Below are 25,988 nucleotides of genomic sequence, written 5' to 3' on the forward strand. Positions count from 1 at the left end.
GCGGCGCCGCTTATAAAGGCGGCGGGAGCGGGGCGGGGGAAGCGCGTCCGCTCGCTGCGCTCCGGGACCGGCCACCGGGCCCTGCCCAGCCCCGGCGGGGCGGAACGGCACGGCTCGGCTCGGGCACGGCTCGGCTCGGCACGGCACGGCATGGGCCGGCCCGCAGCCCTCTGAAGCCATGGAGCGGCGGGCGCTGTGCGCGGGGCTCTACTGGCTGCTGCTGCCGCTCGCCCTGCTCGCCGGTGAGTGCACGTGCTCCGCCCTTGGGGCTTAATTTTTTTTGGGGGGGGGGTCCCCAGCTGATGGGGGGGGTGCCCCGATATGGGGGGGTCCTGGGGGAGGGTTCCCCGTCCAGGCTGGGTGCCGCGGGGGGGCTGCGCTGTGCCTGGAGGTGCGCCCCCCCCACCCAGCAAAGCGGTGCCCCCCCCGAGGGGTGTGCATGGCTGGGGGGGTCCCGGTGGCGGTGCCCCCCCCCCCCCTTTGCCTTTCGTTTTTCTCTCCCCTCCCGGTGCGGTTCCCACGAGCAGCCCCCGGGTGAACCGGGGCCGGGACGCTCCGGGGTTGGGCTGGGGGGGGCAGCACATCGGGGTCTCCTCGGAGCGGGGGGAGCCCAGCGGCAGCCCCGATCCCCTTCCCCGGGGTGGGGGGGAGCCGCAACTTTCCCCCCCCCCCCGGACTCCAAGAGCCGCGCTCGGCTCCGCGCAGCCCCGGGGGCGCGCCCGCTGCTGCCGGCCCGGGGCGGGGGGGGGCGGCGGAGGCTGGAGCGGCCTCCGCGGAGGGGGGAGGACGAAGCCGGGCACCGGGGGACCCCCCCCCCCTCCCGTGCACCCCACCATGGGGTTGGCAAAAGCCGGGACCCTTTGGCAGGGCGGGGGCCGGGAGCGCCGCCCCCCCCCCCCCCCCCCCCGGGCCGGGCAGGGGGCGCGCACCTCGGCTGCAGCCCCCGGCGGTGCGGAGCCCGGAGCCGCCTGGCCGCTGGCCTGGAAAATGCCCGTGTGCCGGCACTCCCCGGGCAAGAATCGGCCCTTTGAACCTGGGAAGCGTCTTCGGGACTCTCCGTTTACCTTCACGTAGACGCAAAGGGGAAAAAAAATAACCTCGCCGGGCTCCGTAAACAGGATTGTTCAACGGCCTCCTTGTGCCCGGGCGCGGGTCCGTGCCACCCGGGGAGCTGCGGGGGACTTTTCGGGGGTGTCACCCGGTGCTGGGACCCCAGGACGTGTGTCCCACCAGGGCCACCTGCAGCCGAGCAGCTCCCATTCCCGGCCCGGCTGCGTTTTGGGGAGCCCGGTCGGGGCGCGCGGAGGCTCGCCGTGCCTCCAGGGGAGGCAGCCCGAGCGGGGCGAGCCTCGCTGGCAGAGGAAGTCGGCGACTGTTGAAAAAAGCTTCTGTATTTGCTCTCCCTTGCGAGTGACTCAGTGCATCGTGCAGGATGTGAGGAGGTTAATTATAACCCTGCCTGCAAACCGGGCTGGGAAGGTGGCCGGGCGCTGCTTGCACAAGGCCCTTCCAGCCGGGCGCATCCCCGGGGGGGGGGTGACACGTGTCCTCCTGGGTGCCACCCAGGCGCTGAGGTCCCTCGTGCCACGCTTGTGCTGCTTCTGCCCCGTGCCTCGGTGGCGCTGCTCCGCACCGGGGGACGGCCAGCTCCTGCAGCCGCCGCGGGCACGGCGCTCCCTGGGCTGCACGCTCCTCGTGGGCTCGGTTAAATTTGGGGCCTGGCTCGGGCAGCGGCTGTCCTGGGAGATGAAACCCGCCCTGCTCCAGCCGCTCGTCAAAACAGACGCGCGAGTGACTCAGCTGGGCGCCGGGGAAGCGGCCGTGTCCCAACGGGTCCTGCACCGGAGGGGAAACTGAGGCACGGGGCCGGGGCTGCGGCTGCTGCCCCCGGGGTGGGAGGAGAGCCCGGAGCCCGACCTGCCCGCGGCCCCGCCGCCTTCCTTCCCCTGCAATTAGGCTCTTCCCCAGCGTCCGGAGGATGTTTGCTGGCGGCTCCCAGCCAGCTCCGTGCGGGTGGAGGCGCCGGAGCTGGGCCCCGCGGCACGGCTCGGGGCACCCCCCAGCTTCCCACGGCCCCCACCACGCTCCCAGCTGTGCCTTGGGCCGGATCCTGCCCAGCATGGGGACAAACCACGGCTCCATCCTGCCCGGCTGGGGTGCACGGAGCTGGTGGGTGGGGGGCACAGCCTGCTGCCCCCCCTTACCATTTATCCAGCTGGTGCTGCAGTGCTGGCTGTGCTGGTGGGCCCCGAGGCACCTGGGCAGCACGGCCCTGGGGATGTGCCCCCCAGATTGGGGGTGCTGGGCTGGGGTGAGGCGAGGACACGGCCCCACCTGCCCACCTGAGACCCCCCCATGCCCAGCACGGGGTGCTGGGGGTCCCGGCCAGCCCTGGTGCTGCAGGGAGCTGGTGCCCAGCTGGGCGCGTGGGCTGCGGCCAGCTGCCTCCTGTGGTCAGGTGCTTTTTTTAAATGAGGGGAAATAAAGGGAAGAGAGGAAAAAAAAAAAACACAACACACACAGAAAAAAATGCCACCGATGTCTCCAAGAGCAATAACTCCATTTCCTCCCAAGGGCAGGCCGGGGGCTGGGCTGCGCAGGGCTGGCACGGAGCCTGTGCGGTGCCCGCGCTGCCCTGCGGCTGCGGGGTGCTTCGGGGGGCTCCCAGGGCCCCCCACGCTGCCCCCCGGGGAGCAGCACTGCGGGGCCTGCTGGGGTCCCAGCTGGGCTGGATTTGCAGGGGGTTGGCGGTGCTGGGGAGCTGGGCATGGTGGGGTTAACCCTGGGGGTCCTCAGCCCCCCCCCAACTATGGGGATGCCCCAAAATGTCTGGGATCCCCATCAGGGCTGGGTGAGGATGGGGGGTGTTGTTTTGGCTCCGGCATTGCCCTATGGCACGAGCCACGCATGGAAAATGTTATGGTGGCTCCAGGACCCCCCCCGTGCCACACCAGCAGGGATCCGGGGGTCCCCGTTCACAAGTGGGGTGCAACCATGAGAGCAGCGCGGGCGTCCCGGTGCTGAGCACGCAGCTCTGGGGGCCCCAGCACAGCTCCATCCCCATCCCCTGCAGCCCAGGTGCTGCAAGCCGTGGGGCTGGGGGGGCTGGGGGCATGTTTTTGGGGGCACCCTGTCTGCGCAGGGCTCGGAGGGCTGGTGCTGGGGGCCAGCACAGCACCGCAGCTGCCTGTTTAACCTCTCTGCTCTTGCTTCTTCCCGTGCAGATAAGGATTCAGGGTGGGAGGACTGCACTGTTTGTCCTGAGCTGCCACCGTCAGTGCTGCGGGGACATCGGGGCTGTCCCCGACCCTGGGCACGGGGCTGGCATCGAGCACCCATCCTGCTGGTGCTGCGCTCCCCGTCCCGTGCCGGCTGGCAGCGCGGAGCTGGCGCCCGTCCCGCCGCCTCCCGGGGCAGCTCCCCCGGCATCCCCCGGGAGCGGGGCCGGCGGCTGCGCTGGCAGGACTGGGATCTGCTTTCCACAAAAACAGGATGCGGCGGGTGAGATGGCGGGGCTGGTCCCTCTTCCCGGAAAGAGGAGCCGGGGTTAGGAGGGATGGGGCTGGGAACGGGAACGCGCCCGCGGCTGGTTCTCACCGGGATGGGGCACGGCGAGCGATGCGCCCGGGGTCGTCCCTCGTTCTGCAGCTGGTTCGCTGGGTGCCAGGTGACACCCTGGGGACACCGTCCTGACCCCGGGGGTGCCCGTGCAGCGGGATCTGGCTGCGGGACACGGGGCTCGGTGGGGCCCCGCGAGTACAGCAGGGCACGCAGGGAGGTGAAGAGCTCAGCTAATTAATCCTGGGTGGCCGCAGGTCCCCACAGGGAGCTGGCGGCTGCATCCGTGCCGATAAGAGAGGCTGCACGTGGCCATAGTGCGTGGTGACGGGGGGGGGGTCTCCATCACTGGTGGGGTCCGGGGAGCCCCCCTTGCCATGCGGCTGGGGGCGTCTCCATCCCAGCTGAGCCCCGTCTCCCTCCTGCTCTCCTCAAGTGCCTCCCCCCTGCTGAAACCTGGTGCTGCTGCAGCCCCCCCCCAAGATCCCCTGCCTGGGGGTCCCCCGGGACCGATCCAGCCCGGGAGGGCCCCCGGGGAGACCCCCTGGGGAGGCTGAAGGCTGGCGCTAGCGAGCTCCCGCGCATCGCGCCCAGCTCCCCGGAGCTGGGATTTCTCTCCTCCCATCACGTTAGCGCAGTTAATGCTGCGAGTGCTACCGGCTCTGCCAGCGCCGGCCGCCGTGACGGATGAGCAGCGTGGGAGCAGGGCTGGCTGCTCCCGTGTCCCTTGGGGTGGGGGCGCGGGGGGCCGCGGAGCCAGGGTAAACCCAGCTGGGAGGTGCTCAGCCAAGCCAGATCCTGCCCCCACCCCGCGGAGCCAAAACCTGGTGGGCGATGGGTGCTGGGGAGCGGTGGGTGTCGCGGTGCTGCACCCACCCACCCACCCGGCGGGCTGCTGGCAGCGGAGGCGAGCGGCTGCGGGAGGAGCAGGCTCGGTGCAGGAGCGGCCGTCCCGGCGCCGCGGGGCAGCTCGCCCTTGGCTCTCCCTGCTCTGCCGAACTGGTTTTTCCCCCCTCGCCTGCACTTTCCCCCGCACCGTCAGCACCGCAGGGAACCGGTTTCCTCCTCCGAAGGAGCAGGACGGGGCTGGGGAGCCACCCTGGTCCCATGGGAGCCACCCCACGGCGCCGGCTGGGTCCCGGGCGCTCCCCTGGCATTTTCTGGGCGCTTTTTGGGACGCGGCGCCCGCGACGGCACGTGGCTGTGCCAGCCCTTCCCGGTGCCGCAGGTGACCCCAAATCCCTGCCACCGGGATGGCCAGCCCAGGAGGGATGTCCCAAGCCAGGGCTGGGATGGGAGCTGGGGGTAGCTCCCCCCCCCACCCAGGGACCCTTTGCTGCGGCAGGGTGGGTGGGCAGCGGGTGCAGCCCCGCTCGGGGTCGGTCCCCGGCCCGGGGAGGGGGCTGCTTGCCCCCCACGTCAGCCCGAGCGGCAGCTCGCTCCCCGCCGGGCCAGCTCCTCTCGGCCCCGTCGCCCGCTGGCGCGGGAAGAGGAATATTTGCTCCATGAGATCATGGTTTGCGAGACGGAGCTAGCAACCCTCGGCGTGCGGGGAGGTGACGCGCGCGCCGGGGTCACCACTGAGAGGCGGCTGGCGGGATGTGGCGCTCCCCCGGAGGAGCGCGGGGACGTGAGCCCACCCTGCGCCCCCCCCAGCCCTGCCCGGGGGCTGCTGGAGCCCCCTGGGGTCGGGGGGGGGGGGGGCCGGTGGGGACCCTGCTTCACCCCCCGGCAGGGGTGCCGGAGGAGGCTCACGCACCGCTGCAGGATGCGCCGTCCCATTGAAACCTCGTAAACACAGGAAGGGCCGCGCCTGGCTCGAGGTGCACAGCACGTCCCCTGGCGCCCAGCCCGCCCCCCCTGGGGCTGGGGGCTGCTCGCTCTGCCCCCCTGCGTCCCCAAGGGACCCTATACCCACAGCAGGGTCCCCCCCCGGGGCTGCTGGTGGGCAAAGCGGGGACGCCTGCCTCGGTTTTGCAGGGGAGGGGACAGAGGGGTGCCTTGGGACCCCCACAGCCCCCGTAACGTCGTTCCTGGCCGACGGGGACTTGGTGGGCGTCCTGCGGCCACCGTGCCCATCACCGTGGCCTCCCGGCAGCTGGTGGCAGCTCCTGTACCGGGATTGCTGCGTCCCCAGCTCGTGGTGGCAGCTGCCTCGGGGTGCCCCCAGCGTGCGCTCCCCGTCCCTGGTGGTGGCAGCTCCGTGGGGCGCCGGCTCGAGTGCGGGGTTGGGGCCGGCCCCGGTCCCTCCCCAGCTCCTCCGATGGCTTCGCGCCTGCAAGCAGGCTGTAATTTGGGTCTAAAAATAATCGAGGGGGAAGGTGGAGAGCTGCTGGCGTGCCCGGAGCGGGGCCGGGTGCAGGTGAGCGGCTGCGGGTGGGGGTCCCAGCCCCGCCGTGCCACCCCCGCAGTGCTCAGCACCGTCCTGCAGGAGCAGCGTGGAAACGCAGCGGGTTTTCACATCGTTTTTGTGTCCCCATCACCTCGACCTCTAGGACTGCCCTTCGTTTCAGCGTCCCTGTCCTTTTTGGGGTGTCCCAGGTCGGGGCGATACCACAGAGCATCCCGGGGATGCGGCTGGGGGTCCTCGTGGGGTGCGGAGCCCTGGGTGCCGTCCCCGTGCCTCTAACCCTGCCCGTGCCTCTGTCCCCAGCCTGCCTGTTCCGCTTCAACGTCCTGTCCCTGGTGTACCTGCTCTACCTCCTGCTCCTGCCATGGTTCCCGGGGCCCGCCGACCGCGCCGTCTCAGGTGAGGGCACCACGACGGGGGTTCGGGCAGGGGGTTTGGGGCAGCGCGGGGGCTGTTTTTAGTGGGGGGGGGCACAAGCTGCCCTCCAGCAGGTACCTGCCCTCATTCCTCTGTGGTTTCCCCTGGGCCAGGCGGCTCCGTGCGGCAGCCTCGTCCCGTTAATTATAGCCCGGTGCGGCTATTAATAGGCCTCCCGCTACGGAGCGGCCAATTTTGAGCCCCGGCCCTATTAACCAGAAACCTCAGGGCTGTGCCAGGCATGCAGGGACGCACAGCACCGAGCCGTGAGCCCTGTTCCCAGGTGGAAACGAGGGGTTCATCCCCCTTGGTGGGTGCAGGGGACGCGTCCCCCCACAGCGGGCACCTGGAGGTGCTGTGCCCGTGGCCCCGCTGGCTCCCTGCCCTCCGCGCCGAAAGGTGGCCCTGGCTAAAAGCTCTGCCCTCTGAATATTTCATGGGCTTCCACGGCCTCAGAGCCCGGGCACTGCTGAGCGGCAGCGCGTTGGTTTACAGGAAAAAAAACAAGCCAAGGGAGAGCCTGGCACGGGGCCGGCACGCGGCTGCGGGGTGACCGTGGGCTCCGCGCTGCCCTTCCAGTGGCCAGGAAAAGCGCACGGGCTGGGGGCACGGCCACGGCTGGGGGAAGGTCTCATGGGGCTGGTGCCTGCTCCCCCTGCGGGATGGGATGGGATGGGATGGGATGGGATGGGATGGGATGGGATGGGATGGGATGGGATGGGATGGGATGGGATGGGATGGGATGGGATGGGCGCTGGAGCCCAGGGCGCGCTGCATCCCGGTGCCAGGGAAGCGCCTCGTGCCACTGGGCCAGCTGGGGCAAGGAGAGGGAGCGTGGTCCTGGGGTCCCAGCTCCCTGCATCTCCCCGTGCCTCAGTTTCCCCAGTACTGCAGCAGGAAGGATGCTCCCGGGGAGGCTGTGCAGGATGCACGGTGAGAGCCGGCATCGCTGGCACAGCGGCAATGCGCCCTTCCCAGCTCCGTGGGCGCTTCCCAGGGGCGCTGGGTCTGCACTGGGGGTGCTGGCACCACCCGGGGCCACCTGGGGTGGTGGATGATGGAGTGCCCGTGTCTCACAGGTCACACCGGCCGCCTCCTCAAAGCTCTCCTGGGAACCAGCATCCTCTTCCTCCTCGCCCACTTCGTTTTCCAGATATGCCTCTACACGCTGCCTGTCCTGGACCAGCTGCTGGGGCCCAGCTGTGAGTACCTGTGGGTGCTGGGGGGTGCCCGCGCCTGCCCCCCGCTCCTGCCACCTTGTGCTTGCAGGGGAGCCCCCAGGCGGGTGTCAGGGAGCAGGATCCCACCCTGCTGGGTGCTAAGGGGCTGCTGGGACCCCCGTGGCACCCTCTCCGTGCCTGCGTGCTGTGGGGCAGCATGGCCCCCGAGGTGGGGTGGTCTCCCCATGGTGGGCTGGTGCCAATCTCAACGCCTTTGTGGTTCCCTGCAGGCAGCAGCTGGGAGGTCCTCGCCTGGCACGTCGGGGTCACCAGGTAAGGGTTCCCCCGTGTCGGGGGACCGGTGACGTGGTCACCATTGAGGGGGTCCCCCCTGAACCCTCCCGCGCCCCCCTCTTCCCCCAGGCTGGACTTGGACGACCTCCCCAACTCGGTGCGCCTCGTGGCGCCCGACGTCGGCATCCTGCTGGTCTCGTCCCTCTGCCTCTGCCTGTGCCGCCGCCTCGTCCCCAAGGCCACCGCTGCCACCCGCGGCCGGGCACCGGAGTCCCTGGAGCCCCTTGAGCGGGTGAGCGCGATGCCGGGTGCCACCGGCAGCATCCCCCCTGCCACGTCCTGCCAGCCAGTCCCTGGGGACGGCAGTCCCATGGGACACGTGGGATGCTCCTGGGGACCTGGGTTTCGGGTTGGGGTTGCAGCCCGGGAGGGGAGTTTTGGCTGTGAGCGGTCGGGGATGGACCTCAGCGATGGATGGACGGGGTCGGGTCGTCCCCTGCGCCTCCCCCTCCCCGGGGCCGGGGTGACTCAGCGGCGGAGGAGTGCCCGTGTTTGCTCCCGCGTTACCATAGGGATCCCGCAAACAGCCCGGCCCCACGGAGCCGCTTTACGTGGGGTGGCCGAGCCCCGGCTGCCCACGGGTGGGGACGGAGCCAGCGGGGTGCAGGGCTCGGGGCAGAGCTGCTGGGAGCCGTGCCGTGCCGTGCCGTGGTGGTGCCAGCAGGGTACCGGGGCGCTGTGCCCTGTGCGAGCAGCTCCGGCGTCACCCAGGCAGACAGCCCCGTGCCATTGGCACCCCCAGCCCTGCCTGGACCCCGCACTAGGGCTCAGCTTCGTTTTGGGGTGAATCCCACCGGTTTAGGGCTGTCCGGCCCCGCTCCGGCCACGGCCACAGGGCCGGGCTGTAACCAGAGCCCGGGCAGCAGCGAATGCCTTTGCTGTGAGCGCGGGGCCAGCGCGGGAGGCAGCTTGGAAAAAAGCTCAGTGCTGGGAACCCGGGTGCCGGTGCCAAAAAAAACAGCCGTGTTTCGGAGGCGCTTTCCAAACAGCTAATGAGATAAACACGGCCAGGTGCAGGGCCGCGCGCCCGCGCTGCACCGGGCAGGGCGCCCCCGCGGCCGTGCTCCCCACGGAGCAGGGAAACTGAGGCACGGCGAGCAGCAGGCTGGAATCAGAGGGGATCCGGGCCGGGCTGGGGCTCACGCCGTGCTTCCTCGCCTGGCAGGGGGAAGAGGAGGACGTGGAGCGGCACGGCGGCACGGCCGACGGGGACACGCCGCTCAGCGCCCGGCTGCGGGTGACGGCGCACTGGCTGCTGTGGGCAGCCGGGAAGGGGCTGGCCATCCTGCTGCTGGCCTTGGCCGGTGGGTACGGGGCAGGGCACGATGGATTTGGGGGTGTCTCGGTGGTTCTGCTCGCCCGGGGGGGGTGCTCGGCTGGAGGACGGAGGCGCGGGGATGCTCGGCCGCGCACTGACCGCCCGCGGGGCGCTGCTCCCCAGGGATCACCCTGCCCTCCGCCTCCTCCAGCGTCTACTACCTGCTCTTTGTGGGGCTGTGCACGTGGTGGGCCTGCCACCTCCCGGCCAGCCGCAGGGCCTTCGACACCCTCTGCATCCTCGTCGGCGTCTACGCCGCCGTCCACCTCCTCTGCCTCTACGCCTACCAAGCGCCCTTCGTCCAGGGGGTCTTCCCGCCCCCCACCATCTGGGCACGGTGAGTGGCACGCGGGGCCGTGGTCTCCCCCTGCGTGTCCCTGGCCGCGTGCCCGCGTCCCCGGGGATGTTTCACAGCCAGCGCGGCTCCTGCTTGGCGCCTGTCCCGCTCCCGGCTGCGGACGGTCCCTGGGGAGGGCGGCTGGAGGCTGCCCCGGTGCCAGGGCTGCGCGCGGGGACGGGGACAACGCCGTCCGCAGGCAGGAGTTAACGCCGCCCACCTCATCCCCGCAGGGTGTTCGGCTTCAAGGACATCATCCTGTACCGCAACTGCTCCCGGCCCAACGCCCTGGCGCTCAACACCAGCCACCCCTGGCCCGTCTACGCCAACCCCGGCATCCTGCTGCTGCTCTACTACACCGTGGCCACGCTGCTGAAGCTGCGCAGGCTGGACGCCAGGGTGAGGGGCTGCGCGTGGCCGTACGCACCCTGCTGCTCTGGGCAGGGGGCTTGGGGGGGATACGGGGCTGGGGGACGGGGCACGGTCCTGCCCCGGACCCCCCCTTCGGGTGCTGTATCTGGCTCCTTCCCCCCGCAGAGAGCGGCGGTGCCGGCGCAGCCGCCGGTGAGGGAGCTGGTGGAGCTGGAGAGCTGGCCCAAGGACACCGATGGCGTGGCTGAGGACACCAAGGTGGGTCTGGGGAGGCAGTGGGGGCAGCACCCCGGTGTTGCCGGTGTGGGGTGTGCACCCCACGCACCGGGGGGGTGCCCCACGTGGGCGCTTTGGGGGTGCCAGCGGGCGCTCAGCCCTCTCTGCCCCCCCCCCCCCCAGCCCATGCTGTCCCCCAGCACCGGGAAGCCGGGCAGCGGCACCAAGAACTGCACCGTCCACGTCATGGGTGATGTGACGCCGCCGGGTAAGCCTGGCCCCAACGCCGCCCCCTCCCCGAGCCCTGCCCTGCTCCCCCCTGCCTGCAGAGGGGCTGGGGGGGGGGGCTCACAGCTCCTGCTCCCCCCCCCCGGCCAGGCAGGAAGAGTCCGGCAGAGCGGCTGCCCCTGCAGGCGCTGTGGCACGTCATCATGAAGCAGAGCTACGTCTGCGCCCTCATTGCCATGATGGTAAGGGCAGGGGGCACCCCCCAGGCTCTCACCCCCCCCCCCCCTCCGGGCAGCCCTGGCGAGTGGCCGCATCCTGCCCACCCCCCCCAGGTGTGGAGCATCACCTACCACAGCTGGCTGACCTTCGTGCTGCTGCTCTGGTCCTGCCTCATCTGGATCGTGCGGAGCCGGCACCACTTCGCCATGCTGTGCTCGCCCTTCCTGCTGCTCTACGGCGTGGCGCTCTGCAGCCTGCAGTACGTCTGGGGCATGGACCTGGCCCCCGAGCTGCCCACCCGCGTCGGCCTCATGAGCCTCGAGCAGCTGGGGCTGGTGCGCCCCAAGTACCCCTGCCTGGACCTGGGGGCCAAGGTACCCCCCCCTCTCCCCCCCCGTGCCATCCCCGTCCCCCCTCCCCGCGGTGCCCTCCTGTCCCCGCTCACCGCCTGTCCCCGCAGCTCCTGCTCACCCTCACCTTCTGGCTGCTGGTGCGGCAGTTCGTCAAGGAGAAGCTGCTAACGAGGACGTGCCCGGCCACCCCGCTGCTGGAGGTGACCGTTTCGGACACGGGTGAGGGGTCCCTTGGGGATGCTGGGGGCAGCAGGGGTGTCCCGTTTTTTTCCAACCCCCAGCCCCAAGGCTGAGCACCCCCAGGACGCGGTGCCCGTGCCTTGCAGAGCCCAGCCGGCAGCGGGACGTGCTGAAGGCGCTGGGCGCCCTGGTGGGGGATTTCTACGCCAAGTACTGGATCTGCGTCTGTGCCGGCATGTTCATCGTGGTGAGCTTCGCCGGGCGCCTCGTGGTCTACAAGATCGTCTACATGTTCCTCTTCCTCCTCTGCCTCACCCTCTTCCAGGTAGGGGGGGGGGACACGGGGAGGCTGTCCCCGGCCGGGACGCGTGCCCGGCGGCGCCGTGCTCACGTCCCTGTCCCCCAGGTGTACTACAGCCTGTGGCGCAAGGTGCTGAAGGGCTTCTGGTGGCTGGTGGTGGCGTACACCATGCTGGTGCTCATCGCCGTCTACACCTTCCAGTTCGAGGACTTCCCCGTGTACTGGAGGAACCTGACGGGTCTCACCAACGAGCAGTGAGTGCGCCCAGCCCGCCGCCGGCATGGGGGCACCGGGGCACGGCCAAGAGATGGGGAAGCCGAGGCACGGGAGGGTCGGGGTTGAACCCCCAAACGCTGCTGAGGGGCTGCCCGTGCAGGGGGGTGGACGGACGTGTCCCCGTGCTGACTGGGACGTCCCCTCCCTGGCCAGGCTGGGTGACCTGGGCCTGGAGCAGTTCAGCGTCTCCGAGCTCTTCTCCAGCACCCTCATCCCGGGCTTCTTCCTGCTGGCCTGCATCCTGCAGCTCCACTACTTCCACCGCCCCTTCATGCACATCACCGACCTCGAGCACGTCCCCGCCGCCGAGCCGCGGCCCCGACACATCCCCAGGTAAGGCCCCGCGCACCGGGGCGTCCCCGTGCCCCCCGTGTCCCCCGTGCTGAACCCTCCTCCCCGCAGACCCGAAGAGCTGCACGGGAGCCGCCTGCTGCGGGGTGCGGCCGTCGCCGAGAGCGCCGGGACCGAGGCGGGCGATTCCGATACCGCCTCGCAGGGTACGGGCAGGATTGGGGTGTCCTTGAGACCAGGAAGGGGCTGGGAGAGGGTGTGGGGTGGGCTGGTGCCCTCCAAGCCAAGGAGGGGCCAGGGCCGGGATGGGGATGGGGTTGGGGATGGGATGGGATGGGATGGGATGGGATGGGATGGGATGGGATGGGATGGGATGGGGCATCCTTGAGCCAAGGAGGGTATAGGGATGGATTGGGGTGTCCCCCGAGCCGAAGGGGATAGAGGGATGGATTGGGATGTCCTCAGAGCCAGGGGGGATATAGGGATGGATTGGGGTGTCCTCAAAGCCAAGGGGGATAGAGGGATGGATTGGGGCGTCCTCGGAACCAAGAGGGAGGATATAGGGATGGATTGGGGTGTCCCCAAAGTCAAGGGGGATATAGGGATAAAGTGGGGTGTCCCCTGAGCCAAGGAGGATATAGGGATGTGTTGGGGTGTTCTCGGAGCCAAGGAGGGTACAGGGGTGGATTTATGGCATCCTCCAAGCCAGGAAGGGACCAGGTGGGCGCAGGGCTGGGTTGGGGTGTCCTCCCACCCAGGGATGGGTGAGGGGGTGTCCGTGACGGTCGGTCCGTGTCCCCGCAGTGCCCACCAAGTGGGGGCTGGTGCTGGAGCGCCTCATCGTGCTGGGCTGGACCTTCTCGGACACGCTGACCCGCGGGCAGGTCTTTGTGGGGCGCCTGCTGGAGCTCCACGTCCTCAAGCTGGTGGCTCTCTACACCGTCTGGGTGGCTCTGCAGGAGGTACGGGCACCGGGACCCGGGTTTTGGGGGGGGGGGGGAGGGGGGGGCTCGGCTGGGCACCCCGGGGTGCTGACGGCGCCTCTCTGCCCCAGGTGTCGCTGATGAACTTCTTGCTGGTGCTGCTGTGGGCCTTCGCCATGCCCTACTGCCGCTTCCGCCACATGGCCTCCTGCCTCTCCACCGTCTGGACCTGCATCATCATCGTCTGCAAGATGCTCTACCAGCTCAAGATCGTCGACCCCAGCGAGTACTCCAGCAACTGCACCCAGGTACTGGGGGCGTGGGGGGGCCCTTCCCCAGCTCCCTGCGGTGGGTGCTGACCCCAATGTCCCCCCCCTTCGCAGCCCCAGCTCAACGGCACCAACCTGAGCCCCGAGGAGCTGGGCAACTCCACGCTGTACCGCGGCCCCGTGGACCCCGCCAACTGGTTCGGCATCCGCAAAGGCTTCCCCAACCTGGGCTACATCCAGGTGGGCTGGGGCGGGGGACGGAGGGCGACGGGGTCCCCCCCTTCCCGAGCACGGCGGAGCTGAGCGCCCCTTGCCCTCTCCCCAGAACCACCTCCTGGTGCTGCTGCTGCTGGTGTTCGAGGCGGTGGTGTACCGGCGCCAGGAGTACTACCGCAAGCAGCACCAGCTGGCGGCCCCCGTCACCGAGACCGTCTTCGAGGACGTGTCCCGTGAGCACCTCGACCAGGGCTTGGGCAGCTGCGCCAAGTACTTCGTCAACTACTTCTACTACAAGTTCGGCTTGGAGGTGGGCAGCGGGCGTCGGGGGCTATGGGATGGATGCGTGGGGTACGTGCGGGTACAGGACGGATGCGTTGGGGCATAGGATGGATGCGTTGGGGTATGGAGCGCACATGTGGGGGCACAGGATGGATGCGTTGGGGTACGGGACGGACACGTGAGGTGCATTGGAGTACAGGACAGACATGTTGGGGTATGGGATGGACACATCGGGGTACAGGATGGACACGTGGGGGCACGGGATGGATGCGTTGGGGCATGGGATGGACACGTGGGGTGCGTGGGGGTACAGGACGGACACGTGGGGTGTGTGGCAGTATGGGACGGGCACACGGGGTGCATGTGGGATACGGGATGGACATGTGGGGTGCATGGGGGTACAGGATGGGCATTGGATGGACGTGTTGGGGCATGGGATGGATACGTGGGGTATGGGATGGATGCATGGGGTGTATCAAGGTGCGGGATGGACACATGGGACAAGTGGAAGTATGGGACAGACGCATGGGGTGCATCGGGGTACGGGATAAACACGTGGGGTGCTTGGGGGTACGGCATGGACGCGTGGGGGTACGGGATGGATGCATGGGGTGCATCAGGGTATGGGACAGACACTTGGGGTGCTTGGGGGTATGGGACGGACACGTGGGGTACAGTATGGACACGCGGGGCTGAGCTGCCGCCCGCCCTCCAGATCTGCTTCCTGATGACGGTGAACGTGATCGGGCAGCGGATGAACCTCATGGTGATCCTGCACGGCTGCTGGCTCGTCGTCATCCTGACGCGGCGGCGGCGCGCGGCCATCGCCCGCCTCTGGCCCAAGTATTGCCTCTTCCTCGTGCTCTTCCTCCTCTACCAGTACCTGCTGTGCGTGGGCATGCCGCCCGCCCTCTGCGTGGGTAAGGGGCACGGGTGGGGGTCCGGGGGGAAATCTGGGGGTCTCGGGGGGGGGGCCATCACCCAACGCCTCCCCTCCGCAGACTACCCGTGGCGCTGGAGCCGGTCGCTGCCCATCAACTCGGCGCTCATCAAGTGGCTCTACCTGCCCGACTTCTTCGTGGCCCCCAAATCCACCAACCTCATCAGTGAGTGACCCCCCCCCAAGGGAGGGGGCTGGGGGGGGGGGGGGGCTTCCTGGCCACGCCCACTGGTGGGAGGGGCTAAAATATGGGCGGGGCTTGGGGGGTGCCACGCGCCTCTCCGATAACGCATGGGTCAAGGGACATGCCCAATGGGGGGGGGGGGCTTGTGGCCATTTGGGGAGGGGCTTGGTTGAGGCCACGCCCGTTTTGGGGAATAGGAGGGGCTGTGTGCGGCCACGCCCGTTTGTGGGAGGGGTCTGGCGAGAGCCACACCCGTTTTAGGAGGAGGGGCTTTGCATTGACCGCACACCCCCTTTGGGGAGCAATGCGCCCAAAGCCACGTGCATAAAATGGGACCACCGAATTCGGGGAGGGGCTTGCTGTGGCCACGCCCCTTTTTACCGAGGGGGGCGTGGCCTCTGGAAGCCACGCCCCCTGTGGCTGAGCCATGTGCCCTGCAGACGACTTCGTGCTGCTGCTGTGCGCGGCGCAGCAGTGGCGGGTGTTCGCGGCCGAGCGCACCGAGGAGTGGCTGCGGGCGGCCGGCGAGAACGCGGACCGGCTGGACCTGGGGAGGGACCCCCACAACCCCACGCCCAACTTCATCCACTGCCGGTGGGTGCCGTGGGGACGGGACCGCCCCCCCCGGATGGGGTCCCCAAGGGTGGGGATGGGACCCAGCAGCACTGGGACGGGGAATTCCTCCCTAGGGCTGGGCTGGGACGGGACCCCTGCCACCAGGATGGTGCCCCCACGTCTGGGATGGGAGCACCCTGAGGCTGTGGGGGGACCCTCTGGGAAGATCAAGTTGTCCAGGGCATGCTTGATCGTGCATGTGTTTTGGGACCCCCGTAGACTGGGACAAGGCACATTGTACCCCAAGACTGGTCTGAGATGGGCACTGGGGTACCCAGGGGCTTTGGGACCCCATAATATGATAGGGACCTGCTGGTTTGGTTGGGGGTAGCACCCCAAACCTAGGCGGTGCCAATTTTGGTGCTGGGAGGGGACGGGGACCCTGCCCTGAGCGCCCCGTCCCGCAGGTCGTACCTGGACATGGCGAAGGTCGTGGTCTTCCGCTACCTCTTCTGGTTCGTCCTGGTGGTGGTCTTCATCACCGGGGCCACCCGCATCAGCCTCTTCGGCCTCGGCTACCTGCTCGCCTGCTTCTACCTCCTGCTCTTCGGCACCGCCATGCTGCGCAAGCCGGCGCGGGCGCGCCTGGTGCTCTGGGACTGCCTCATCCTCTACAACATCACCGTCATCATCTCCAAAAACATGCTGTCGGTGAGGGCACCGGCCCCGGGGGGTGCTCCTCGGGTCACCTGGGTGTCCCCGGGGGTCCAACCCCGTCCTGTACCCCTTTTCCCGCAGCTCCTGTCCTGCGTCTTCGTGCAGCAGATGCAGAGCAACTTCTGCTGGGTGATCCAGCTCTTCAGCCTGGTCTGCACCGTCAAGGGCTACTACGACCGTGAGCGCCGGCACGGGGAGCGGGTTGGGGGCAGCCCTGCCCTGCGTCGATGGGGCTGGGGGGGCTGTTTGGGGGTGCTGCCTTACCTGCCCCCCCCTTCTGCCTGCCAGCCAAGGAGATGGGCAAGGACCAGGACTGCTCGCTGCCCGTGGAGGAGGCTGGCATCATCTGGGACAGCATCTGCTTCTTCTTCCTCCTGCTCCAGCGCCGCATCTTCCTCAGCTACTACTTCTTGCACGTCATGCTGGACCTCCAAGCCTCTGCCCTGCAGGCCTCCAGGTGAGGCTGGGGGTCCCCAGGGGCCCCTAAGGGTGCTGGGTGCAGATGTCCCCCCCCCCCCCCCTCACCATCTCCGTCCCCGCAGGGGCGTCGCGCTGTTCAAGGCCAGCATCCTGAAGAGCATGCGCTCCCACCGGCAGGCCGAGAAGAAGTCGCTGGCCCAGCTCAAACGGCAGTGAGTGGGTTTTGGGGGGGCACCCGGGAGCCCCCTGCGCCCCCCGAGCGCCCTGCAGCCGTCGGGGCACCCCAGTGCACAGGGTGCCGGGGGGCTGCGGGTGCCCAGCATCGCGGTGGGGGACCTGGTGGCTCCGGGGAGCTCTGGAGCAGCCTGTGCTGCGCCCCGCAGGATGGAGCGGATCCGAGCCAAGCAGGAGAAATACCACCAGGAGCGGCTGCCCGCCGGCGAGGGCCAGGATGAGGCCAGGCCAGGTGAGAGCCGGAGGGGGCATCCCAAGCCCCCAGCCCCTCCTGCCCCCTCTCCCATCGCTGTAGGGGTGGCCTCGACCCATCGCCGACGTTTTGTCCCCCACTTTCCTCGTCCCGCCTCCTCGCTGAGCGGGGACCAGCGGAGCCTGGTGGAGTGCAGTGGTGAACACCCCCCCACACACACCCCCTTACCCAAAAACTGGCCCCCGCGCCGGGACGGGTCGCCCCCAGCCCCGCTCAGCCCCCGCTGCCGTTCCACAGCGCCCGGTGGCCCGGCGGACCCTTCCCGGCAGAGGGAGCGGTGGTGGCGGCCATGGTTAGACCACGCCACAGGTACTGCCCCGGCACGGGGCACGGGCGGGCGCGCGGTCCCCCCCCCTGCCAGCATCGCTGACACCAGCGGGGAGCGGCGGTGATGGTGCTTTCGGCGAGGTGACGCCCTGCATGCCCCCCCCCGTCCCCCCCGCTCGGCATTAACCAGGCCGTTCTCTGCTTCTGAGCACTAACGGGGCATGGACCTGGGGTGCCCGGAGGGCTCGGCGCTGGAGGGACCCCTCTTTGGGGACGCTGGACTCTCGGGCGCTGATGTCCCCAGCGGGGATCCTCGGGGGTGTCCTTGGCACTGAGCTGTGCTGGGCAGAGGGGATATGGTGATGGGGACACCCCGTGGCACCCCGTGCCGTGCCGTGACACCCCGTGCCGCCCCGTCAGTGCTGCATTCGGGGGAATACTTCCTCTTCGAGTCGGACAGCGAGGAGGAGGAGGAGGCAGCAGCAGCAGTGCCGGAGGAGCCGCGGCCGGGCAGGCAGAGCGCCTTCCAGGTGAGCGTGGCAGGGGGCCGGGGGGGTGGGGGGGTCAGCTGTGCCCTCTGGGCGCTGATGGCCCCCTCCCCAAATCAGCTCGCCTACCAGGCCTGGATGACCAACACCAGGACGGCGCTGCGGCAGCAGGAGCGGGAGCAGATGGAGCTGCCGGGCGATGAGCTCGGTGCAGGTGGGGCTGGCGGACCCCAAAATGGGGCTGGGGGCACTGCGGGGGGGTGCACCTGGTGTTTGATCCTCGGGATCTTGTAACAGGGCATCATCTCAGCAGGGTTCCCAGAGTGTGCGTGTGGATTCTCTGATGTCTAAGATAGGGTTGGGTGCGAGCTGGGCGGCTCCTTTGTTTTTTAAGTTGGGTGGGAAGGATGGGGGAACAGGTGATGAGCAGGAAAGCCACAAAAAGAGGTCAGAAATAATGTCCTGTCCTGTGCCATGGAGGGGCCCTGACCTGCTGCCTGCCTCGCAGGGGACAGCAGAGGAAGGGAGGAGGCGTTGGAGTCGCCTGGAGAGGCCGAAGGCCAGGAGGAGGAGGAGGAGGAAGGATCTGGTAGGTGGGCAGCAGGACCCTGCCGGCCATGGCAGGGGGGTGTCTGGGGGGTGCTGAGCGGGTGCGAAGCCACGAGCCCCTCTCTCCTCGCCCCCGGCAGAGCGGGGCAACGTGCTGCAGCGGGCGCTGAACACCCTGCGCTTCCTGTGGGTGCTGTGCCAGGCCATGGTGGACGGCCTGACCCAGTGGCTGGACGCCTGCACGCGGGAGCACGCCGACATGTCCACGGTGCTGCGGCTCGAGAGATACGTCCTCACGCGGCGCCTGGCCAAGGTGACCCCCGGGGAGGGGATGGCGGGCACGGGCGACGGTGGCACTGCGCCGGCGCTGACCCCGTGCCCGCCGCAGGGCGAGGACGTGCACCGCGGGGTCCTGGATGAGCTCTACTTGCTGCCCCCCGAGGAACCCCCCGAGGAGCCGAGCCCGCGGGTGTCTGGGGGTGCGGACCCCCAAAACGGCGTCGCTTCCAGGCAGGTGCATAGATCCCCCGGGGGGTGCCCGCCCGCCGCCACGGGGGCTGGCGAGGAGCGCGCTCACCCGGCCCCGTGCCGTCCCCAGCGGGCGCGATGGAGCCGAGCGCGGCCGAGGGGCTGAGCTCCCCCCGCCGGGGGGCTCGATGCAGGCTGGCAGCCAGGAGCAGGGGACGAGCTGGGGGTCGCAGGAGGATGTGGCTGGGTCTCGGGAGCTCCTGGCCCTGCCGCAGAACCGGACCCGGACGGCCAGCGAGCTGCTGATGAGCAGGTATGGGATGGGGACGGGGATGGGGACGGGGATGGGGATGGGGACACAGTGGGTGTGGGGCACAGGTTCAGCCCCCCGTGCCCCCCCAGGCGGCTGTATTTCGTGGAGCTGGAGGAGTCGGAGCAGTTCTATCAGTCCCACAACCGCTTCCTGAAGCTGCTGCTGGCCATCTACCGCTGCGTGGCCGCCCACTCCGAGCTGCTCTGCTACTTCGTCATCATCCTCAACAACATGGTGACCGCCTCCGTCATCTCCCTCTTCCTGCCCATCCTCGTCTTCCTCTGGGCCATGCTCTCCATCCCCCGGCCCACCAAGCGCTTCTGGATGACCGCCATCATCTTCACCGAGGTGGGCAGGGGGTGGCCGGGGAGGGGATGACAGTGCGATGGCCCCAGCTGCCACCTTTTGACGCCCACGTCCCCGCAGGTGATGGTGGTGGTGAAATACCTCTTCCAATTCGGTTTCTTCCCCTGGAACGGCTACGCCATGCTGGTGCGCAACGAGGGCAAGCCCTTCTTCCCGCCCCGCATCCTGGGGCTGGAGAAGACCGACCGCTACATCAAGTACGACCTCGTCCAGCTCCTGGTGCTCTTCTTCCACCGCTCGCTGCTGCTGGTGAGCCCCGGGGCACCCATTTCTGGATGGGTCCTCGCCGCACTGGGTGCATCCCATAGCCCCGGTGGGGTGTTGGATGGCGTGCATGGGGCTGGGGGGTGGCAGCAGCCACCCTGACCCCCGCCCTCCCCAGTGCTATGGGCTGTGGGACCATGAGGAGGACCCCTTTGCCAAGAAGAAGCCGGAGGCAGAGCGGGCAGAGGAGGAGGAGGAGGAGGAGGAAGAGCGGCGGGAGGAAGCAGGGTCCACGGCGGTGGGCAAGGAGGGGACGGCGCCGCCGGCAGAGCTGGGGGCACCGGGCGCAGCCACGGGGCCGGAGGGCGATGCCGGGGGGCCGGAGGAGGGGGCCGGGGATGCGGCCACCCAGCTGCGCTTCAGGAGGAAGAGGCGGCGGAGCAAGGAGACGAAGGCTGCGCTGGAGGAAGGTGAGCACCACGTCCCATTGCTGCACCCCGGGGGTGCTGAGCACCTCGGCACAGAGCAAGGCTCGCGTCCCCCAGGCAGGATGCGGCCCTGCGGGGCCCCGAGGTCACTCGAGCTGCGTCTCACCCACAGAGGATGGTGAGGAGGAGGAAGAGGAGGAGGAGGAGGAAGAGGTGAAACAGAGCCACTCTCAGAAGAAGCTGAAGGCGTTGGGGCTCCGGGTCAAGCTCTTCTTCCTCACTGTGTGAGTGCCCTGCGGTGCTGGTTGGGGTGGGGGCTGTGGCTCGTAGCCCCCGGTGACCTGTCCCCTGTCTCCCCCAGGGCGCAGAACACCTACCAGCCCGTGCGTGGCTTCTTCCGGGACATCCTGCACACCCGGTACCGGGCGGCCACCGACGTCTACGCGTTCATGTTCCTGGCCGACGTGGTTGACTTCATCATCATCATCTTCGGCTTCTGGGCCTTCGGGGTGAGCAGGGGGCTCTGCAGGGTGCTGGATGGTGGGGTCAGGCCGGGCTGTGTCCTCACCTCGCCGCTGTCCCCAGAAACACTCGGCGGCCGCCGACATCACCTCCTCGCTGTCGGACGACCAAGTGCCCGAGGCCTTCCTGGTCATGCTGCTCATCCAGTTCACCACCATGGTGATCGACCGCGCGCTCTACCTCCGCAAGACGGTGTTGGGCAAGCTCATCTTCCAGGTCATCCTGGTCTTCAGCATCCATCTCTGGATGTTCTTCATCCTGCCGGCCGTCACCGAAAGGTACCGGTCCCACCAAGCGTCCCCGGAGGATGTCCCCCAGGGCGCTGCGTGGTCCTTGGGTGGCTGAGGCTGTGGGGTGGTCCCTTTGTGTCCCCAGCCCTGCGTGGTGGCCCTGGGTGGCCAGGCAGGGGCTTGGGTGGCCGGAGGGGTGACATCTCCCTCCTGCAGGTTGTTCAGCCTCAACACGGTGGCCCAGCTGTGGTACTTCGTCAAGTGCATCTACTTCTCGCTGTCAGCCTACCAGATCCGCTGCGGCTACCCCACGCGCATCCTGGGCAACTTCCTCACCAAGAAATACAACCACCTCAACCTCTTCCTCTTCCAGGGGTAGGGGACGCGGTGTAGCACGGGGACACGTGGCCCCAGCCGGGCGCACGGAGCCGTAGCAGCCCCCTCTCCCTGTCCCCCGCAGGTTTCGCCTCGTGCCCTTCCTGGTGGAGCTGCGCGCCGTCATGGACTGGGTCTGGACGGACACCACGCTGTCCCTGTCCAACTGGATGTGCGTGGAAGACATCTACGCCAACATCTTCATCATCAAGTGCAGCCGTGAGACGGAGAAGGTAGGACCCCAACGTGCCCGTCCTCATCAGGGTGGCCCCGGCCGGGTCCCCCCCCCAGTTCCCCGGCACCCTGCGCCGTGTCCCCGCAGAAATACCCGCAGCCCAAAGGGCAGAAGAAGAAGAAGATCGTCAAGTACGGCATGGGGGGCCTCATCATCCTCTTCCTGGTGGCCATCATCTGGTTCCCGCTGCTCTTCATGTCGCTGGTGCGCTCGGTGGTGGGCGTCGTCAACCACCCCATCGATGTCACCGTCACCCTCAAGCTGGGGGGGTACGAGGTGAGGACGGGGGCAGTCTCTGGGCTGGTGCTGGATGCCGGGGTCCCCCCCCCGATGCCACACGTGTCCCCGCTGATGCCACGTGTCCCCACAGCCACTATTCACCATGAGCGCCCAGCAGCAGTCCATCCAGCCCTTCACCCCCCAGGACTACGAAGCCCTGACGAACCAATTTGAGAGGCAGCCGGTAAAAAATAAATCCCCTAAGCAACCCCCTCCTTGATCCCCTCTTTCCATCCCACCCGTGCTGAGCCGCGTGCCCCCGTCCCGTCCCCAGGTGGCCATGCAGTTCATCACGCTGTACGGCTACGAGGACATCGTCACGGCGCGCATCGAGGGCAGCTCGGGCTCGCTGTGGAGCATCAGCCCGCCCAGCCGGGAGCAGATGCGGCGGGAGCTGCAGAACGGCTCCTCGGACATCACCCTGCGACTCACCTGGACCTTCCAGAGGTAACATTGGGGTCACTGGGGGGGGGGACGCAGCAGGTAGCCCCCCCCCCGGCTGAGCCCTTTCTGCCCGCAGGGACCTGGGGAAGGGCGGCACGGTGGAGCACACCTTCGACAAGCACACCACCGACCTCCAGCCCGGCGCGCCCGAGCGCATGGAGCTGGCCCAGCTGCTGCAGGGCACCCGCGACGCCCCCGTGTGAGTGTCCCCAGGCACGGGGAGGGGGCTCAGGGATGGGGACGCCACCAGAGGTGGTCACATCCCCGCTCACCCCCGCTTTGTTGCAGGCAAGTGCCCAAGCTCTTCCCCAAATACATCCGGGCACCCAACGGCCCCGAAGCCAACCCGGTCAAGCAGCTGCTGCCAGGTGGGTCCCCTTTACGCACTGGGGGGGGGGTCTCGGCCACCACGCCGTGCCCTGACCCCCCCGTCCACCCCGCAGACGGGGAGGACAGCTACCTGGACGTGGAGGTGCAGCTGAAACGGGAGCGCGTGGGCTCGGGGCAGGGCAGCGACAGCTTCTTGGAGTGGTGGGTGGTGCGGCTGAAGGACGCCCCCCCGCGCGACGGCAACATCCTGCCCATGGTCATCTTCAACGACAAAGTCAGCCCCCCCAGCCTGGGCTTCCTGGCCGGCTACGGGTGCGTACGGGGGGGACACAGGAGCCGGGGAGGTGGGCGAAGGGTGGCGGTGGGGACCGCAGGCGGCCTCATGCTGTCCCCTTGCAGGATCATGGGGCTGTACGTCTCCATCGTGCTGGTGATCGGGAAGTTCGTGCGGGGCTTCTTCAGCGAGATCTCGCACTCCATCATGTTCGAGGAGCTGCCCTGCGTGGACCGCATCCTGAAGCTGTGCCAGGACATCTTCCTGGTGCGGGAGACGGGCGAGCTGGAGCTGGAGGAAGAGCTCTACGCCAAGCTCATCTTCCTCTACCGCTCCCCCGAGACCATGATCAAGTGGACGCGGGAGAAGGAATAAGGGGAAGGGGCTCCGGCCCCCTCCCCGGGGACATCACCGCCAATGCCTTAACCAGCCCTGCGGGGGCCACATCCTGCCGGGGGGGGTGCAGGACGGCGCGCTGGGCGAGCCCGGGCTCTCGCTTTTAAAAGGAGGAGCTTTTTGGTTTTTGTTTTTTTTTTTGTTTTCCACGATGCTTTGAAGCCGGCTGACCGGCGGAGAGCACCTCGTGCCTTCCTTGGGGAGGGGGGGGGCCTGGCCCCATGGGCACCCCAGTGCCTGGGGGGGTGGGGGGGAGAGGTCCAGGAGCTGGTCCAGCACCCACAGGGCACCCCGGCTTCTGGGGGGGGGGGGGCAGGAGCCAGCCCCTCCCTGCTCTCCCCAGCCCCACAACCAGGTTGAACTCTAAAGCAATAGCCCCCATCCCCAGACCGGGGGGGGCGCAGGGCCACAGCACACCCTCCCCTCTGGGCACCCCCCCCCCAACTGGACTGTAAACACTTGTGACTTTTTTTTTTTTTTTAAATTCAAATGGTTTATTTATACAGATATCTAATAAAAACAAAGCTGAGACCACCCCAGCTCATGCGGGGTGAGGGGGGGTTGGGATCGCTGGGGGGGGGGTGGGAGCAGGGATGTGATGCCCAGGGGGTACCAGCACCCCCAAAATAGGCACCCAAGGTCTCCTTGGCCCCCTGATGTTATAAAAACAGTTAATTTGGGTGTAAAAACAGCTGTTTGGGTGCCAGGTGTCACCATGGCTGGTCAAGTGGCTCCAGTACCCCCCCGACCCCACAGGACCCCCGACCCCAGCAGGCTGGGGCTCTGCACCCCCCCCAGCTGCCCCCGGCCCCGTCAGCTCGCCCCGGGCTCCTCCTCGTCGTCCTCCAGCAGGAATTCCTGGATCTGCTCCTTCATCCGTGCCCTGCGAGCGACAGACCCAGTGTGGGGGCCCTGCGGGTGCGCTGCCCCCCCCCAGGAAGGGGGGAACCCCTTCCCCATCCATCCCCTACCTGCAGCTCCTGTGCTGGGCTTCGGCGCGCATGTAGGGCGGCAGCGTGGCGGGGGAGCCCTGCGGGACAGCGGGACGGTGGGGACAGGAGCCCCGTCCCCAATGCGCCCCCCGGTCCCCGGGGGGGGGGGTCACCCCCGGTGCCTCACCATTTCCTTGAAGGTGAGGCGGCAGCTGTAGCACAGCAGTGGGATGAAGGCAGCTCTGCTCTCGGGCCTGTGGGGAGAGGGATGGTGAGTGGGGACAGCGTCCCCAGTGCCAGCACCACGTCCCCAACACCTTCACCGTGCCCCCAGCGCTGCCGCAGCATCCCACCACTCGCACGCTCACCCGTTCCCCGTCTCCTCCGTGACCAGCGTGGGCTCCAGGGCCAGCTCCTCCTCTGCAAAAGCCACAGGGGGGGACATGGTCGTACACTCGGGGTGCGCGGCCACCCCCCTCTGTGCCCCCCCCCAACGCCCCTCACTCACCCCCGGCGATGTCCAGGGCGCAGAGGCAGAGCAGGCAGCGCTGGAGCTCGCTGCCTGCCTCGGCGGGAGCCGCGCTCAGCTTCTCACCTGTCCTGCGGCCATGGAGAATGGGTGAGCGGGGGCACCCTGCCTGTGTCCCCCCCCACCCCAGGGTGCCATACCTGTAGACGGTGCTGATGGTGGACGGGAAATCCACCTGCAGCCCCAGGAGGAAGCTCTCCATCAGACGGTGGATGCTGGTCTTCTCCCGGCGCTGGGGAAGGGAACGGAGAGCGCACGGCTGGGATGGGGGGGGGGGGGTCCTACAAATCAGCCCCCCCCACCTGCCCTATAGCGTCCAGCTGGGAGCAAGGGAACGGGGGCCACCCCTACCTTGGTGCTGAGGGGCGGCGTGATGACGGTGGGGACGCCGAAGAAGTGGTTGTAGAAGGCGATCTCCTTGGCCATGTACTCCCGCATGGGCCGCACCAGCGTCACGTCGCCGTGGCGGCCGTCCACAAACCCCTGCAGGCGGGCGGGTGGGTGGGTGGCTGCCGAGGGACTGCCACCGAGCTGGGGACACCCCCGGACGGCAGAGCAGCCCCCTCGGGTGTGCTCACCGTGTCCACGGCGAGGAAGGCGCCACGGCCCAGCGCCAGGTTGGTGAGGAGCTTGACGGCCACGCGGGTGCAGCTCTCGCCCGTCATCACCTTGGCGTAGCCCCGCGTGCGGGCGGTGTGCAGGATGAGGTGGCTCCTGGGGACACGGCGACACCGGCTCAGACCCGCGGGTGCCACGCGGCCGGCCGGGCAGGAGCAGCCCCTCACCGCAGCATCTGCAGCAGCTCCTCCTTGGCCGTCAGCGTCTCCACCGCCTCGAAGAGCCGCAGCAGCTCCGCCGTGAGGGTGGCAGCGGGCAGGCGGGCGCGGGGGGCTGCCGGGTCCCCCCCGGGTCCGTGCTGGGTGCTGAGCCCCGCGGGCGAGGTGTCGCCGTCCCCGTCGGCCGCCTCCTGCCGCCGCTGCTGGATGAAGCCCTCCACGGCCACCTTGTAGGAGGGACAGGGCTCGCCGGCCGCCCCCGGCCCCCGCCGCAGGACCGAGCCAGGCAGCTCCAAGGCCTGCGGGCAGAGATGGGGTGCTGGGTGGAGGCGGGCATGTCCCCCCCCCGTCCCCATTGTGTGTCCCCCCTCGTTCCCAGCACGTCCCTACCTGCTCCAGCGAGGCCAGGTAGTAGGGGAAGCCGGTCTCCTGCAGCAGGGCCTCCATCTGGGCCAGGTTCTGCTCCCGCTGCTCCGGGCTCTGCCCGCACACCGCTCCCTCTGCGGGCACACCGCCCGTGGGTGGGCGAGGGGGGCACCCCCGGGAGGGGCACGGCCCCGCAGCGGGGACGGGGATGGGGACGGGACCGTGTCTTACCATCGATGTAGACGAGGCCGGGCACGAAGCGCAGCCTCTTGGCCGTCTCGCGGCTCAGCCCCT

At 69.0% G+C, this 25,988-nt stretch overlaps 2 protein-coding genes across 4 annotated transcripts in view; one reads left to right on the plus strand and one right to left on the minus strand.

Moving 5' to 3' along the window:
• PIEZO1 (piezo type mechanosensitive ion channel component 1 (Er blood group)) lies at window positions 1–23,625 on the plus strand. 3 transcript variants are annotated; one of them, XM_080552163.1, is made up of 51 exons: window positions 1–242; window positions 6,212–6,307; window positions 7,405–7,527; window positions 7,776–7,818; window positions 7,909–8,071; window positions 9,005–9,143; window positions 9,281–9,494; window positions 9,728–9,893; window positions 10,032–10,124; window positions 10,266–10,350; window positions 10,461–10,552; window positions 10,643–10,903; window positions 10,990–11,101; window positions 11,209–11,387; window positions 11,469–11,617; window positions 11,793–11,972; window positions 12,042–12,136; window positions 12,735–12,892; window positions 12,985–13,161; window positions 13,237–13,362; window positions 13,448–13,648; window positions 14,336–14,540; window positions 14,622–14,726; window positions 15,185–15,338; window positions 15,767–16,010; window positions 16,098–16,194; window positions 16,305–16,473; window positions 16,559–16,648; window positions 16,820–16,902; window positions 17,161–17,232; window positions 17,611–17,720; window positions 17,799–17,892; window positions 18,187–18,267; window positions 18,368–18,540; window positions 18,616–18,737; window positions 18,826–19,008; window positions 19,098–19,356; window positions 19,435–19,623; window positions 19,757–20,048; window positions 20,179–20,290; window positions 20,368–20,515; window positions 20,592–20,806; window positions 20,975–21,133; window positions 21,219–21,366; window positions 21,456–21,644; window positions 21,739–21,831; window positions 21,922–22,094; window positions 22,168–22,290; window positions 22,380–22,459; window positions 22,535–22,733; window positions 22,821–23,625. In XM_080552163.1, exons 1-51 carry the CDS (start codon window positions 179–181, stop codon window positions 23,068–23,070), a joined length of 7,527 nt encoding a protein of 2,508 aa, XP_080408289.1. In that variant the 5' UTR covers window positions 1–178; the 3' UTR covers window positions 23,071–23,625. The 3 variants fall into 3 exon arrangements, with proteins under 3 accessions (XP_080408289.1, XP_080408290.1, XP_080408291.1); XM_080552164.1 differs by lacking the exon at window positions 17,161–17,232; XM_080552165.1 differs by lacking the exons at window positions 1–242; window positions 6,212–6,307; window positions 7,405–7,527; ... (4 more) ...; window positions 9,728–9,893; window positions 10,032–10,124 and having other exon boundaries at window positions 10,294–10,350; window positions 10,465–10,552.
• The window catches only part of CTU2 (cytosolic thiouridylase subunit 2), a 4,685-nt gene continuing 2,254 nt past the window's right edge, over window positions 23,558–25,988 (minus strand). Inside the window, exons 5-15 of the mRNA XM_080552175.1 lie at window positions 25,926–25,986; window positions 25,719–25,828; window positions 25,338–25,627; window positions 25,131–25,266; window positions 24,904–25,035; window positions 24,693–24,784; window positions 24,532–24,623; window positions 24,392–24,443; window positions 24,211–24,277; window positions 24,063–24,121; window positions 23,558–23,974 (exon numbers count right to left, since the gene is read on the minus strand). Coding sequence (XP_080408301.1) covers window positions 23,905–23,974; window positions 24,063–24,121; window positions 24,211–24,277; window positions 24,392–24,443; window positions 24,532–24,623; window positions 24,693–24,784; window positions 24,904–25,035; window positions 25,131–25,266; window positions 25,338–25,627; window positions 25,719–25,828; window positions 25,926–25,986 — 1,161 coding nt within the window. The 3' untranslated portion in view covers window positions 23,558–23,904. The remainder of the gene's footprint in view (window positions 23,975–24,062; window positions 24,122–24,210; window positions 24,278–24,391; window positions 24,444–24,531; window positions 24,624–24,692; window positions 24,785–24,903; window positions 25,036–25,130; window positions 25,267–25,337; window positions 25,628–25,718; window positions 25,829–25,925; window positions 25,987–25,988) is intronic.

The sequence above is a fragment of the Anser brachyrhynchus genome, assembly GCF_964034855.1.
Source record: "Anser brachyrhynchus genome assembly, chromosome: 12".
In the NCBI taxonomy this organism is placed as follows: Eukaryota; Metazoa; Chordata; class Aves; order Anseriformes; family Anatidae; genus Anser; species Anser brachyrhynchus.

Bases quoted from the DNA above. Each gene is read 5' to 3' on its own strand.
- PIEZO1 (XM_080552163.1), top strand. From the start codon at position 179: ATGGAGCGGCGGGCGCTGTGCGCGGGGCTCTACTGGCTGCTGCTGCCG. The intron at 16,011-16,097 runs GTGAGGGCACCG...CTTTTCCCGCAG, and splicing joins TCTCCAAAAACATGCTGTCG to CTCCTGTCCTGCGTCTTCGT. The intron at 16,903-17,160 runs GTGAGAGCCGGA...GCCGTTCCACAG, and splicing joins CCAGGATGAGGCCAGGCCAG to CGCCCGGTGGCCCGGCGGAC.